The sequence below is a fragment of the Chiloscyllium plagiosum genome, chromosome 4 (genome assembly GCF_004010195.1).
Source record: "Chiloscyllium plagiosum isolate BGI_BamShark_2017 chromosome 4, ASM401019v2, whole genome shotgun sequence".
NCBI lineage: Eukaryota > Metazoa > Chordata > Chondrichthyes > Orectolobiformes > Hemiscylliidae > Chiloscyllium > Chiloscyllium plagiosum.
In genome coordinates, this window is record NC_057713.1 from 74,576,077 (window position 1) to 74,591,831 (window position 15,755).

A 15,755-nucleotide genomic window follows, 5' to 3' on the forward strand; every position below is an offset into this window, starting at 1 on the left:
AAAAAAAACAGGTGTGCTTGCCCTTTGATGTGAAGGGCAGTGTTTGTCACTGGCCACTCGGGTGTTTTCCTATCTTCCTGGTGGTGGAAATTGAATAAAGATTCGTGCACTTAGTGTTTTTCACTGTGTCTCACACCTGCACACACACACACCAAAAAAAGAAAAAAAAAGAAAAAAAACAGGTGTGCTTGCCCTTTGATGTGAAGGGCAGTGTTTGTCACTGGCCACCCGGGTGTTTTCCTATCTTCCTGGTGGTGGAATTTGAATAAAGATTGGTGCACTTTGTGTCTTACACCTGCACACACACACCATGGGTGCTGGGGATAAAATAAGCACTACCGCACTTAGGTGGTAGTGTGGGGAAAAAAGAAAAAAAATAAATTAACAGAGGATTCCCCCTTCACGTTTTTGATCACGCAGCATTGTGGCCTTTGAAATGAAGGGCAGTGCTTTTCGCTAGCCACTTGGGTGTTTTCCTATCTTAAGAAAAAGAGAAAAAAAAGAACAGGGAGCTAAATGCTTATGTAATGCTGGCAGATAATCTTGTTTCATTGTGGCATTGCTGCCAGGCAGTTAGTGATCTGCAGAAGGTGACTTTTAAATTGGTAAGCTTGTCTGTGATGATCCTCAAAATTAACTCATGCTAATTTGCCAGCACTACTATCAGCATTTCCAACAATAACTTGATGAATTTCAAATCTGAAACTGAACATGTATTTACCAAGATCTTCTGTAGCTTGTTTGGATGTACTGTGGAAATTGTACAAATGTGAATAGTTTGTGTATATGTTTGACCTGCTTCATAGGGAAAATGGGTGCCTTGGAATGTGGAAAGAATGTTCTCCAATTTGCATAATGTACATTCTAATTGGCACATGCAAATACTATCTAATGTTGACTACTGACTTTCTAATTTGGGGATCTGGAGTCCTTCACACTGTAATCTAGACACTGGAAATTTTGAATGTTGACTTTTATCTTGGAAATTTATAGCTTTGACAAGTTTCTTTATTCCTGTGCCTCATTTGTATGTCAAGTGACAAGTTTCTTTATTCCTGTGCCTCATTTGTATGTCAAGTTTAACTTTGCTTTATAATAAAAAATCTTCACGTCAAAAAAAAAGAACAGGGAGCACCCCTCCAACTCTATTTTGATTTAGTCCCTACCCTCCCCTTCACTGTTTTGATCACACAGCATTGCCCTTTGATGTGAAGGGCAGTGTTTGTCACTGCCCACCTGGGTGTTTTTCCTATCTTCCTGGTGGTGGAATTTGAATAAAGATTTGTGCACCTTGTGTCTCTCACACCTGCACACACACACCATGGGTGCTGGGGAAAAAATAAGCACTACCGCACTTAGGTGGTAGTGTGGGGGTTAAAAGGAAAGAGGAAAAAAAATATAAAGAGGAGAGTGGTGGAGTGCATCATTTCTCCCTCCAACTAAAAGAAAAACAAAAACAAATAAACAGGAGTGTACGTTAGAGCCCGGGTGTCCTTGGAGAAGGAGCATGCGGTGTCCAAAAAAGAAAAAATAAACAAAAGTTCCCCACCGTCCGGACACGCCTTGGCGTGCCCATTTGCCACCGGGCGGTGGGGATCCCCAGTGGAGGACTCGCTACGCGGGAGTCCTCCCCCTTTCTCTCGGGGATCAAAAAAAAATAGGGATTTTCAACCTTCCTTCCCAGGCACTACCAAAGTAATGCAGTTATCTTGAAGATCCTCTGTACAGGACAATTGCTGTTTAAATTCTGTTTGGCATTAAATGTTCATGGTTAAGTGTGTTTAGGTGTTAATGACTTTTACAATTAAAAGCATAAAAAAAACAAAAAAAAAGAACAGGGAGCTCCCCTCCAACTCTATTTTGATTTAGTCCCTACCCTCCCCTTCACTGTTTTGATCACACAGCACTGCCCTTCGATGTGAAGGGCAGTGTTTGTCACTGGCCACCCGGGTGTTTTCCTATCTTCCTGGTGGTGGACTTTGAATAAAGATTCGTGCACTTTGTGTCTTTCACTGTGTCTCACACCTGCACACACACACCATGGGTGTGGGGAAAAAAATAAGCACTACTGCACTTAGGTGGTAGTGTGGGGGTTAATATATAAAAAAAAACAGGAGTGTCAACACCTGCACAAAAAAAAACTGGAGATTGCCTGCCCCTCTTCCGCGAAAAAAAAGAACAGGGAGCTCCCCTCCAACTCTATTTTGATTTAGTCCCTACCCTGCCCTTCACTGTATTGATCACACAGCACTGCCCTTTGATGTGAAGGGCAGTGTTTGTCACTGACCACCCGGGTGTTTTCCTATCTTCCTGGTGGTGGAATTTGAATAAAGATTCGTGCACTTTGTGTCTTTCACTGTGTCTCACACCTGCACATACACACCAAGGGTGCTGGGGAAAAAAAAAGAACTACCGCACTTAGGTGGTAGTGTGGGGGTTAAAAAAAAGAGAGAAAAAAAAAGAACAGGAGTGTTACGGAGGAGGGAGGGCAGGTCTGAAGACCTCCTCGTGGGTCTGCTCCTGGGCCTGAAGAGAAAAAAAAATGGGATTCACTTCAGGAAGAGATGGGCACTATGGGGCATGGAGTGCCCTGTTTCCCCCTCCAACCCTAAATTGATTTAACCCTTGCCCACCCCTTCACTTTTTCGTTCACACAAAAAAAAACAGGGAGCTCCCCTCCAACTCTATTTTGATTTAGTCCCTCCCCTCCCCTTCACTGTTTTGATCACACAGCATTGCCCTTTGATGTGAAGGGCAGTGTTTGTCACTGGCCACCCGGGTGTTTTCCTATCTTCCTGGTGGTGGAATTTGAATAAAGATTTGTGCACTTTGTGCCTTTCACTGTGTCTCACACCTGCACACACACACCATGTGTGCTGGGGTAAAAATAAGCACTACCGCACTTAGGTGGTAGTGTGGGGGTTAAATTAAAAAAAATAAAAATAAACAAAAAATAAACAGGGAATTATATAAAAAAAGAAAAAAAAAGAAAAGACCTCTTGTGAAGGGCAGTAAAAAAAATAGACAGGAGATTCCCCCTCCAAGTCTATATAAAAAAAGAACAGGGAGCTTCCCTCCAACTCTATTTTGATTTAGTCCCTACCCTCCCCTTCACTGTTTTGATCACACAGCATTGCCCTTTGATGTGAAGGGCAGGGTTTGTCACTGGCCACCCGGGTGTTTTCCTATCTTCCTGGTAGTGGAAAGTGAATAAAGATTTGTGCACTTTGTGTCTTTCACTGTGTCTCACACCTGCATACACACACACACCATGTGTGCTGTGGAAAAAATAAGCACTACCGCGGTTAGGCGGTAGTGTGTGGAGGTTTAAAAAATATAAACGGAGAGAAGGGCATTGCTTGAAAAAAAAAGAACAGGGAGCTCCGCTCCAACTCTATTTTGATTTAATCCCTCCCTTCCCCTTCACTGTTTTGATCACACAGCATTGCCCTTTGATGCGAAGGGCACTGCTTGTCACTGGCCACTCGGGTGTTTTCCTATCTTCCTGGTGGTGGAAATTGAATAAAGATTTGTGCACCTTGTGTCTCTCACTGTGTCTCACACCTACACACACACACCATGGGTGCTGGGGAATAATAAGCACTACCGCAGTTAGGCGGTAGTGTGGGGGTTTAATAATAATAAAAAAACAGGAGTGTCAACATGACATTCTGGCTTAGTTGGTTAAAGTACTAGCTCGCTAAAGAGTGAAATTTGGGATCAAATCCTAGTTGTGCCTACACATCACATGAACTATAAAAAAAGGAAAAAAAAAAGAACAGGGAGCTCAGCTTGTGCCTTTCATTGTCTCTCACACACAACATGGGTGCGGTGGAATAATTGAGCACTACCACAGGTAGTGTGGGGGTAAAAGAAGAAAATAAAAACATTAGAAACTCTGTTCATTCCAAGAGCTACCTCTGAGGGAGCTGGACCAGTGTGCAAGGACTCTCCTCTTGATTGTTTCAAGACAAGGGGAATGATTCTGGGACTGGCTGGCCCACAGCCAGTGCATTAGAAGGAAAAAAGAAAAAGAACAGGGAGCTGACCTTGTGTCTTTCACTGTGTCTCACACCTGCACACACACAACATGAGTGCAGGGGAATAAATGAGCACTACCAGTTAGGTGGTAGTGTGGGGGTAATAAAAAAAAGAACAAGTGTAAAAAAAAACAGGGAGCTGGGATTTGAGGTTTGTCCTCATTTCCCTGACAACTGGTTTGAACGGTGTGGTTTGGCTTTGTCATACCTCTCCCTTGTAAATGGCTGTTTATCTGTATATAGTTGTTAATGTTAACTGTTTATAAAAACTACTGTCTAATAAAATAAAAAAAATCAGAATCTCCTCAAAAAAAGAACAAGGAGCTGGATCAGTGTTAATACAGGACTGAGCAAATGATGGTTTAGATTGGATGTTAAGAAAGACCCAGAGGAGAAAGTCCAGATCTGTAAAGTATCATATGGGAGCCTTGAGACTGAACATGAGTAAACTGTTCACTGAGTGTTCTGCAGCCTAGTTCATTGCTATCTTAACCTATTGTTCACATAAAATGTAACCTTCAGCACTTTTTATCTAATTTTGCTCAATTAAAGTCAACTACAACATTATGATTACTGCATCAGATTAAAGTAGCACAATGAAAACTACTGAATTAAAAATGTGATCTTCCAGTTCATAATTCTCAGGTATTCACCAGATACTCTTGCTGAATCACAGGACAATTTTAATATTTTCAGTTCAGTTTATGTTTAATGACCAAGATCATTTTTATTTCCTGTCAATCTCATTTCAGATTAGTTTATAGTACATCATTTCACATTACTCTCATTTCAATCACCTTTATAAGAATACTCTAATTTCAGCTAGAACTTGATTCAAACCTAATTTACAATGATGAATACAACAATTTTCACTCTGAGGTCTATTTGTTCAACTTAAAATGAATTTCAACCCAAATCCTAGTGGGAGAAAGTTAAAAAAAAATGCATAAAAGCAGAATTACTGATGATTTCCCAAATGTATTCAAGTACATTATTATTTGTGTGAAATATTACAATGGACTTTTCATCTGAAGAAAAAGGTATCTATATATTAAACTCTCATTATGTCAGACTTGATAATGCATATCAATAACATTGGGTCTCTAATATTGAAATCCTACACTAATTAGCAAAAATTAATTATTTACAACACTCAGTTTGAAAGAAAATTATATTTAAGACTCATGAAAGACCCATAACTCCCATCAATGTTGATGTTATAAAACAATTCAATTCTATTTACTTACATTTCTGAAATGAAGTTCAACTCAATCATGACTAATAAGGAACAATGCTGGCAGTGTATATCTGTATATGAAATAGAACATTCACAACTACAAAGCAAGCTTAACGTTACTCAGCACTTGTTGTAAACACAGGGTGTATGTGTCCTTTATGTGACATGTAAATGTATGACTGGTGAAAGATAGGTGCAAAGCAACAGAACTTAAGACCTACTGATGAACCTAATAACTATGATCAAATGCACATAAATAATCTCAAATGTACTTGAGACTCTTAATATAATAGGTATTTGGAGAATATGGCACACTGAGAGATAAAACAAAGGGCAAGTACCACCTGGCTGGTAAATACTATAATTGTAAGAAAAATGTCTTAATTTTCCAACATTCACCTGTATTGATACTTAAGACCTAAGACACAGGAGCAGAAATTAGGTCATTCTGCCCATCGAATCTGCTCCGCCATTCAATCGTGGATAATAAGTTTCTCAAACCCATTCTCCTGCTTTCTCCCCATAAACTTTGATCCCCTTGACAATCAAGAATCTATCTATTTCCATCTTAAATATGCTCAATGACCTGGCCTCCACAGCCTTCTGTAGCAGTGAATTCTGTAGCTGGAGAAGTTTCTTATCGGTTCTAAAAGATCTTTCCTTTACTCTAAGGTTGTGCCCTAGTCTCTCTTACCAATGGAAATATCTTCCCAACATTAACTCTGTCTAGACTTTTCGGTATTCTATTTCAGTTTCAATTGAATCCCTCCTTGTCCCTCTAAATTCCATGGACTATAGACCTAGAGTCCTTAAACATTCCTCATATGTAAGCTTTTCATTCCTGGGACCATTCTTGTGAACCTCCTCTGAACTTCCAGGGCCAATACATCCTTCCTGAGATATGGGGCCCAAAACTGTACACAATACTCTAAATATATTGAACAGAGCCTTATAGAGCCTCAGAAGTACATCACCGTTTTTATATTCAAGTCCTCTCAAAATAAATGCCAACATTACATTTGCCTTCCTAACTACTGATTCAACCTCAAGTTTACCTTGGGAGAATCCTGGACTAGAACTTCCAAGTCTCTTTGCACTTCACTTGTCCACAATATACATTGCATGCTTATTTTAAATTCCTATCTACTTAAAAAAAATTCCCTCAATGTGAAATCATGGGCCATATGTGGGATTTTTACACTGAAGTTGTGATCTAATCCTGCTATTGTACTTTTTAAGTCAATGAAACAATCCTGTGCTCAGATTCCTCAGTATAATCAGGAGGAATATTATCAAGTCTTGAACAGAAAGAAAAAGAGATAAGTGCTCAGCTTTAAAAATATGCAAAATAAGACAGGGAAACACAAGAAACATACTAAGAAAGCACTTCACGAAAGCATATGCAACTTTTGACAGCTACTAAAGAACTTAAAACATGTGCATTAAAATCTGAGAATAAATTCTCTAGACACATCCAAAACTTCTCAAACTCTATCAGTAAACTGACAAGTACACATACCCTATTGTTAAAAATCTGATTATATTTCACCAATAATATTTGTTCTGTTCAGCAACTTACCGTTCCTCCCTGTTTTTGAACATATGCTTGAATGTTTCCCATCTTATAAAAGGGTATCTGAAAAACAAACCCACCTTTCACAAACTGTGGGTAGACATTGTTTCTGTGGTATCAGTGTTATAGAGTCTTAGAAATTTACAGCATGGATACAGACCCTTCTGTCCAACCTGTTCATGCCAATCAGATATCCCAACCTAATCTAGTCCCATCTACCAGCACCCGGCCCATATCCCTCCAAACCCTTCCTATTCATATACCCATCTAAATGCTTTTTATATGTTGCAATTGTATCAGCCTCCACCATTTCCTCTGGCTGATGAGCAGAACTTGCATGGAACTATGTAGTTTGAAAAGCATAGGTTATGGATGTCAGATAAATATTTAGATGAATTAGATTTTCCCTTTCTCGACTTCCCTGGCATAGGCACATGTTAGTTAAGTGCCTTTCAACATGCTTCGTATTTGTGTCTTTAGCGTTATGTTAGGATCTTCACCCGCATATTTTCTAAAATACAACTTTTTCACTTATTTACTGAAATACTGGTTATTGTGTTATACTTATTGAAGTTCAGAGCCAAACACCAAAAGTTTAAAATGGGACTCTGCCCGAAAGTGGCTACAACTAAAGTTAAATATGCATCTAGAAGCTTGCCAACATCAGCCAAGGCTGCAATCTAGTCAGCTCGGCGTTGATCATATTGAGCAGAGAGGCACTGCAGATCAAGATTAATGGCAAATTAGTAATTGTTAGAAGTGTTTGACCCTGAATATGATATCAAAAGATATTGTTATTGATATCTTTCCCAGCATAACTGAACTCCTAAAGGTATTATCATCAAAATAGCTTATATCAAATGAAAATAATGGCGATACTAGATAGATCCCATTACTAATAGGATAGGCACGGTGGCTAGCGCTGCTGCCTCACAGCACCAGAGACCCGGGTTCAATTCCCGCCTCAGGCGACGGACTGTGTGGAGTTTGCACATTCTCCCCGTGTCTGCTTGGGTTTCCTCCAGGTGCTTCGGTTTCCTCCCACAGTCCAAAGATGTGCTGGTCAGGTGAAATGGCCATGCTAAATTGCCCATAGTGTTAGGTGTAGGGGTATGGGTGGGTTGCACTTCGTAGGGTCGGTGTGGACTTGTTGGGCCGAAGGGCCTGTTTCCACACTGTAAATAATCTAAGATGAGTTCAATTTACCACCACTTTCTGTTTTCTAATGTTAACTGCTTTCCATTCAAATGCTAATTATCACTGCTTCATATTTCCAGTCTCCAACTTAATCATCTGTCAGTTTTGTGAACATTGAGGCTTATTTCAATCATATGTAATGTTAGATGAAGATTGATAATTTGTGGCTTTCTTTTCCTAAATAATTTAATTACATCAGTCACAACAAATTTGTTGAGCTTCTGATATTAGCCTGAGAAGAATTCACATTTTTGGATCACTGGAATCTCTTTTGGGGTAGATGTGACTTGTACAAGAAGGATGGATTGCACCTAAATTGGAAGGGGACTAATATACTGGCAGGGAGATTTGCTAGAGCTGCTCAGGAGGATTTAAGCTAGTAAGGTGGGGGTGTGGAACCCAGGGAGACAGTGAGGAAAGAGATCAATCTGAGACTGATACAGTTGAGAACAGAGCAAGTCAAACAGTCAGGACGACAGGACTAATAAATTAAAACACATTTATTTCAATGCAATGGGCAGATAAATTCAGGGCACAGTTAGGAACATGGGACTGGGTTATCATAGCAATTACAGAAACGTGGCTCAGGGACGGGCAGAACTGGCAGCTTAATGTTCCAGGATACAAATGCTACAGGAAGGATAGAAAGGGAGGCAAGAGAAGAGGGGGAGAGACGTTTTTGATAAGGGATAGCATTACAGCTGTACTGAGGGAGGATATTCCCGGAAATACATCCAGGGAAGTTATTTGGGTGAAACAGAGAAATAAGAAAGGGATGACCACCTTATTGGGATTGTATTATAGACCACTAATAGTCAGAGGGAAATTGAGAAATACACTTGTAAGGAGATCTCAGCTATCTGTAAGAATATAGGGCGGTTATGGTAGGGGATTTTTAACTTTCCAAACATAGACTGGGATTGCCATAGTGTTAAGGGTTTAGATAGAGAGGAATTTGTTAAGTGTGTACAAGAAAATTTTCTGATTCAGTATGTGGATGTACCCACTAGAGAAGGTGCAAAACTTGACCGACTCTTGGGAAATAAGGCAGGGCAAGTGACTGAGGTGTCAGTGGGGGAGCACTTTGCGGCCAGCAACCATAGTTCTATTAGATTTAAAATAATGATGGAAAAGGATAGACCAGATCTAAAAGTTGGAAGTTCTAAATTGGAGAAAGGCCAATTTTGACGGTATTAGAAGTGATTGGGCCCATCCCGCAAAAACAAAGAATTCAAAACATTTTAGTTCTGAAGAAGAACTGTACTGGACTTGAAAGCTTAACTCTGCATTCTCTCTATAAATGCCACCAGACCTACAAATATATTAAGGACAAAAGGGTAACCAGGGAGAGAATAGGGCCCCTCAAAGCTCAGTAAGGTGGCTTTTGTGTGGAACCACAGAAAATGGGGGAGATACTAAATTAGTATTTTGCATCAGTATTTACTGTGGAAAAGGACATGCAAGATATAGAATGTAGGGAAATAGATCGTGACATTTTGAAAAATGTCTATATTACAGAGGAAGAAGTGCTGGATATCTTGAAATGCATAAAGGTAGATAAATCCCCAGGACCTGATCAGATGTACCCTAGAACTCTGTGGGAAGCTAAAGAAGTAATTGCTGGGCCTCATGCTGAGATATTTGTTTCATCGACAGTCACAGGTGAGGTGCCAGAAGACTGGAGATTGGCTAACGTGGTGCCACTGTTTAACAAGGGTGGTAAGGACAAGCCAGGGAACTATAGACCAGTGAGCCTGACCTCGGTGGTGGGCAAGTTGTTGGAGGGAGTCCTGAGGGACAGGATGTACATGTATTTGGAAAGGCATGGACCGATTAGGAATAGGCAACATGGCTTTGTGTGTGGGAAGTCACATCTCACAACTTGATTGAGTTTTTTTTGAAGTAGTAACAAAGAGGATTGATGAGGGCAGAGCAGTAGATGTGATCTATATGGACTTCAGTAAGGCTTTCAACAAGGTTCTCAATGGGAGACTGGTTAGCAAGGTTAGATCTCACGGAATACAGGGAGAACTAGCCATTAGGATACAGAACTGACTCAAAGGTAGAAGACAGAGGGTGGTGGTGGTGGAGAGTTGCTTTTCAGACTGGAGGCCTGTGACCAGTGGAGTGCCACAAGGATCGGTGCTGGGTCCTCTACTTTTCGTCATTCATATAAACGATTTGGATGCGAGCATAAAAGGTATAGTTAGTAAGTTTGCAGATGTCACCAAAATTGGAGGAGTAGTGGACAGCGAAGAAGGTTACCTCAGATTACAACAGGATTAGATTAGATTCTCTACAGTGTGCAAACAGGCCCTTCGGCCCAACAAGTCCACACCGACCTTCTGAAGAGTAACCCACTCAGACCCATTTCCCTCTGACTGATGCACCTAACACTATGGACAATTTAACTTAGCCAATTCATCTGACCTGCACATCTTTGGACTGTGGTAGGAAACCGGACCACCCGGAAGAAACCCACGCAGACATGGGGAGAATGCGCAAACTCCACACAGACAGTCACCCAAGGCTGGAATCGAACCTGGGAAGCTGGTGCAGTGAGACAGCAGTGCTAACCACTGAGCCACCGTGCCGCTTGATCTGATCTTGATCAGGTGTGCCAATAGGCTGAGAAGTGGTAGATGGAGTTTAATCCAGATAAATGAAGGTGTTGCATTTTGGGAAAGCAAATCTTAGCAGGACTTATACACTTAATGGTAAGGTCCTAGGGAGTGTTGCTGAACAAAGAGACCTTGGATTGCAGGTTCATAGCTCCTTGAAAGTGGAGTCGCAGGTAGATAGGATGGTGGAGAAGGCGTTTGGTATGCTTTCCTTTATTGGTCAGAGTACGGAGTACCGGGAGTTGGGAGCTTATGTTGTGGCTGTACAGGACATTGGTTAGGCCACTGTTGGAATATTGCTTGCAATTCTGGTCTCCTTCCTATCGGTTGTAAAACTTGAAAGGGTACTGAAAAGATTTACAAGGATGTTGCCAGGGCTGGAGGATTTGAGCTATAGGGAGAGGCTGAACAGCTGGGGCTGTTTTCCCTGGAGCGTCGGTGGCAGAGGCGTGACCGTATAGAGGTTTACAAAATTATGAGGGGCATGGAAAGGATAAATAGACAAAGTCTTTTCCCTGGGGTCGGGGAGTCCAGAACTAGAGGGCATAGGTTTAGGGTGAGAGGGGAAAGATATAAAAGAGACCTAAGGGGCAACGTCTTCACACAGAGGGTGGTACGTGTATGGAATGAGCTGCCAGAGGAAGTGTTGGAGGCTGGTACAATTGCAACATTTAAACGGCATTTGGATGGGTATATGAATAGGAAGTGTTTGGAGGGATATGGGCCGGGTGCTGGCAGGTGGGACTAGATTGGGTTGGAATATTAGGTCGACATGGATGGATTGGACAGAAGGGTCTGTTTCCATGCTGTACATCTCTATGACTCTAAGATCCTCCATCTCTTTTTATAAGGTTGCAGGTTTTATCTGATGTGATTAACTATAGCTTGAGATAAGTCAGTTCAGTTGGCAAAAATTATAGAACTTCAAAGTATTGGGAAAAAAGATTGACACCACATAACACAAGTCTACATTACCATGAGAGATTATATGCTGGGGCAAATAGGTAGATTTAAGAGAAACAGAATTTTAAATCTAAAAAGCAGTTTGATGATTCAATTCCAGAGATCAGATCATGCTCAAAAGGCAGAAGTGCAAAATAGGTTGTAGGGCTGGAGGAGATGATGGGGATAGGGTAGGGCAAGACGTGAAGCATTTGAAAAAACAATTACTCTTGAAATGGAGTTATCACTGTGAAGTATAAAATGCAGAAGCCAAATTGTATACAGCAGGGTTTCATTGACAGCATGAGATAAATTACCTGCATATACGTTTTAATGATCTTGAGGATGATTGTTTACCAGAATACAAAGAGGCCCTTTGCTTTTCCTTGACCCTTTTGTGGGAATTAGGGGCTGCAGACTGATAAATAAGGGGGATAGAGGAAGGAGAGGCAATTGGATTTGTAGGTAGGTAAAGCACAGATGGGAATGGGGGTCATATGGCGTGGGGTATCTGTCCAAGGCCAGTAACACTCTGGCTTCAACTGGGATTGAGAGGTATTGTGTTATCGGCTATCTTTCTTAACTCAGTCACCAGCTCGCTATATTCATGAATCCCCTTTCATTCATTCATTACCCTTTACTAACCTTTTATTTACTATAACACCATTTCTTTCATTCATTCATAAAACTGCAGTTCTGTAGTATCTAAATTTAAAAACGCTTTCAAACCCATCACTGCATTTCCACACCTTATCAGCCCTTGCTACAAGCAGTGTTTACCTCAGCATACAGAACAATACCATCCCCATCTAGTCCCCACGAAACATTACCTGTTAAATACCCTATTACTGTGCCATCATCCCTTTAAGAAACTAAGTGACAAAACAACGCTTGTATAAATGAATCTCATACTGGCAATAATAAATATATCTCACCACACAGCTGCAGTAATCAGTTTAATGTTCTTTTATTATGATTTCTAACTTATTTACACCATATAGACTTAGTACTTTTACTAACATTTACTAAAAGACAAAAGATCTAACACCTCTAATTATTCAAGCAGACTGTCAGACGTCCCATCAGATGTAGCAGCCAGCAATTAGTACAATTTTAATCCATCTCTTGTCTCCTAGAACAGAAGCCCTTCAAACCTTTGTGTAATAGAGATGAAAAATGTAACAGTACAGTAATGATATGTAAGAACTGTGTACACAGTGGCTCTTGTAAGAACGGTATTTCGGGATTCTATGGCTGCCTCGAACTTGTGCCATGATTGCTGAATAAAGAGGCTACTTTCGCCAATCAAAGAGTTTGGTCCTTATTTGAACATGATCCCACAGATACAACATATGACCACAAAGGACAAGGCATATGTGTCAGGCTGTGGTGCTGTGGGGAGACAGGCAGGTGCAAGCTCATGTAGACAGGTTGGGTGATGTCCTGGGGAATACAAGAGCAAGATTTGTATGGTGAACTGATCGAAGATACTAGTTTGACCTCAGTTGGAGTTGTAGATATAGGCTGTAGTTGGAGTTGAGGGTGTAGACACTGCAGAACAGGCTTACGATAATGGTTTAGATTAGGGTGGTGCTGGAAAAGCACAGCAGGTCAGGCAGCATCCGAGGAGCAGTAAAATCGACGTTCCAGGCAAAAGCCCGAAGGGGAAATGAGGAAACTGTTGAAGTCCACATTGATGCTCTGGGGTTGAAGTGTTCAGAGGGCTTTTGCCCGAAACGTCGATTTTACTGCTCCTCGGATGCTGCCTGACCTGCAGTGCTTTTCCAGCACCACCCTAATCTAAACTCTGGTTTCCAGCATCTGCAGTCATTGTTTTTACCTTACGATAATGATTCCAGGCATGAGGAATTTCATTTACGAAGACAGATTCGAAAAGATGATACTGTTTTCTTTGGAGAAAAGAATGTGGAAAGGAAATCGGATTGAAAAATTCAAAATCATGAGGAATCTGGACACATTAAATTGGAGAAAATGTTCACAACTCATGAAAGGATCCAGAATGAGAGGATACTGATTTGAAATAATTAGTAAAGGTAGCAAAAATAAAATGATGAAAATAATGTTTTATGCAACGAATGGTAGGACACACTGCCTGAGTGACAGGTGGAGGTATGTTCAACTAAGAAATACAAAAGGGATTTTAATTATGCTTCTATAGTTTCCTAAAACATGTCTGTTGCATTAAGTACTCGTCTGCAATCCTTAAGAATTAACGTACAATAGCATACCAAAACTTATACTTACTGACATTATTGTGAGAATTTCTTTATATTCTCCTGGAGCAGCAAGGACTTCTGGATATAGAAATAGCAATTCCCTGTGATGATAAAAAGGAACTTAATTTTCTGGGTATCCAGTCACTATTTAACAGAATTATACTGTTTATCCAATTACAATACAAGTGATGTTCTTGCATTTCAGAGTACTCCTGTCAGAGTTTTCCATTTGTAAAACATCCAAAGTATGGCCAACAGACTGGTGCAGAGCCAACAATCTGTCTCTGAAAATTGTCAAGATGAAAGAGATGGTTGTTGACCTCAGGACGGCACGGAGCAACCACTTTCCGCTGTACATCAATGGCTCCCCCATAGAGATCGTGAAGAGCACCAAATGTTTTGGCGTACACCTGGCAGAGAATCTCACCTGGACCCTCAAAACCAGCTCCATAGCCAAGAAAGTCCAGCAGCGTCTTTACTTTCTGTGCAAGCTGAGGAAAGCCCACTTCCCACCCACCCCCCATCCTCACCACATTCAACTAAGGGTTCATTGAGAGTACCCTGAGCTCTTGCATCACTGCCTGGTTCAGGAATTGCACCTTCTTGGATTGTAAGACCCTACAACGGCATAGTGAGGACAGCTGAGAAGATCACTGGTGTCTCTCTTCCCACCATTACAGACATTTATACTACATGCTGCATCTGAAAGGCTAAGAGCATTGTGGAAGACCCCACACACCCCTCACTCAAACTCTTCTCCTTTCTGCCATCTGGCAGATACAGGAGCATACCATGTCTCATGGCCAGACTGTGCAACAGTTTCTTCCCCCAAGCATCAGGCTCCTTAACACAGTATAATTGGACTCTTTCCCATGTGAAATTCTTTCATATTGCTGCTAGAAAAAGTCTATTCTTCATCATTCTTCTGTTACACCATAACTTGTGTGTTTTGCACTTATGCGCTTTATGGTGTGTACAATTGTGTACTTTGTGCTGTCAGCTACTCTCTACTGTCTCTAACAATAATAGTGATTCACAATGTAATTTACCTTAAATGATCTGTATGAAATTACAACATAAACTGGGAACTGTGTACAAAGTCATGGAAACCTTTAAAATAAAATGCACATGCATTTTCCCAATCTCAGCCAAACTAGGAAGTGTAAAATGCCCATGTTTATCTGTCCCAACACCATTACAGACAAATTTTCTTACGAAACCTTTGTGATCTATTGCCAGAGTAACCTCCCATTTATATCTGACAATGAATTTATCAGATGTGAGTGTAAACGAGAATGGGGGTGGATTGGAGGGGATAGCATCAGGATGGTGTGCGTGAGTAAGGCTGATGTGGCTCCCAGAATCAGAATAATATCAGAAAAAAACTAAAAGCACTATTTCATAATTTGAGAGGAGAGCTAGGCAAAAATCCTGAGTTGAAATTACATTGGGAGGAAATGGCGTGGTGACATTGTTGGTCAGCCAGTCATCCAAAAGTAAAGGTAATGCTTTGAGGGTCTGGGTTCTCGTCCAGTCATGGGAGATGGCAGAAATTGAATTTTTTTAAAAAAGTTTTCATAATTGCTTAGTTCACAAATGACCATTAGGAACAGAAAAACTGCCTGGTCTTGCCTTCATGCGATTGCATACTCCCAAAAATGTGGGTGACTCTCTGAAATAGCCTAACTAGCTAGTTGTATCTTGCTAAAAGGTCTTAAAAAGAAAGAATAAAAGATGGATAACCAGCATTAACCCAGGTATGGGAAACAACAGCAAACTCAGCCTTTTCAACCTCGCAAAGCCCTCCTTTCTAATATCTGGGTTGAGTGCCTAAATCTGGACAGCTGTTTCATGGACTAGTCAAGTACAGCTTGAAAGTCGTTGTCACAGAATCATACATTATAGACA

At 40.8% G+C, this 15,755-nt stretch overlaps 1 protein-coding gene across 1 annotated transcript in view; it reads right to left on the reverse strand.

The window, feature by feature from the left end:
• LOC122549483 (uncharacterized protein C18orf63-like) overlaps positions 1–13,943 on the reverse strand; it is an 81,074-nt gene extending 67,131 nt beyond the window's left edge. Inside the window, exons 1-2 of the mRNA XM_043689343.1 lie at positions 13,876–13,943; positions 6,857–6,913 (exon numbers count right to left, since the gene is read on the reverse strand). Coding sequence (XP_043545278.1) covers positions 6,857–6,913; positions 13,876–13,881 — 63 coding nt within the window. The 5' untranslated portion in view covers positions 13,882–13,943. The remainder of the gene's footprint in view (positions 1–6,856; positions 6,914–13,875) is intronic.
• Positions 13,944–15,755: the final 1,812 nt, after the last annotated feature.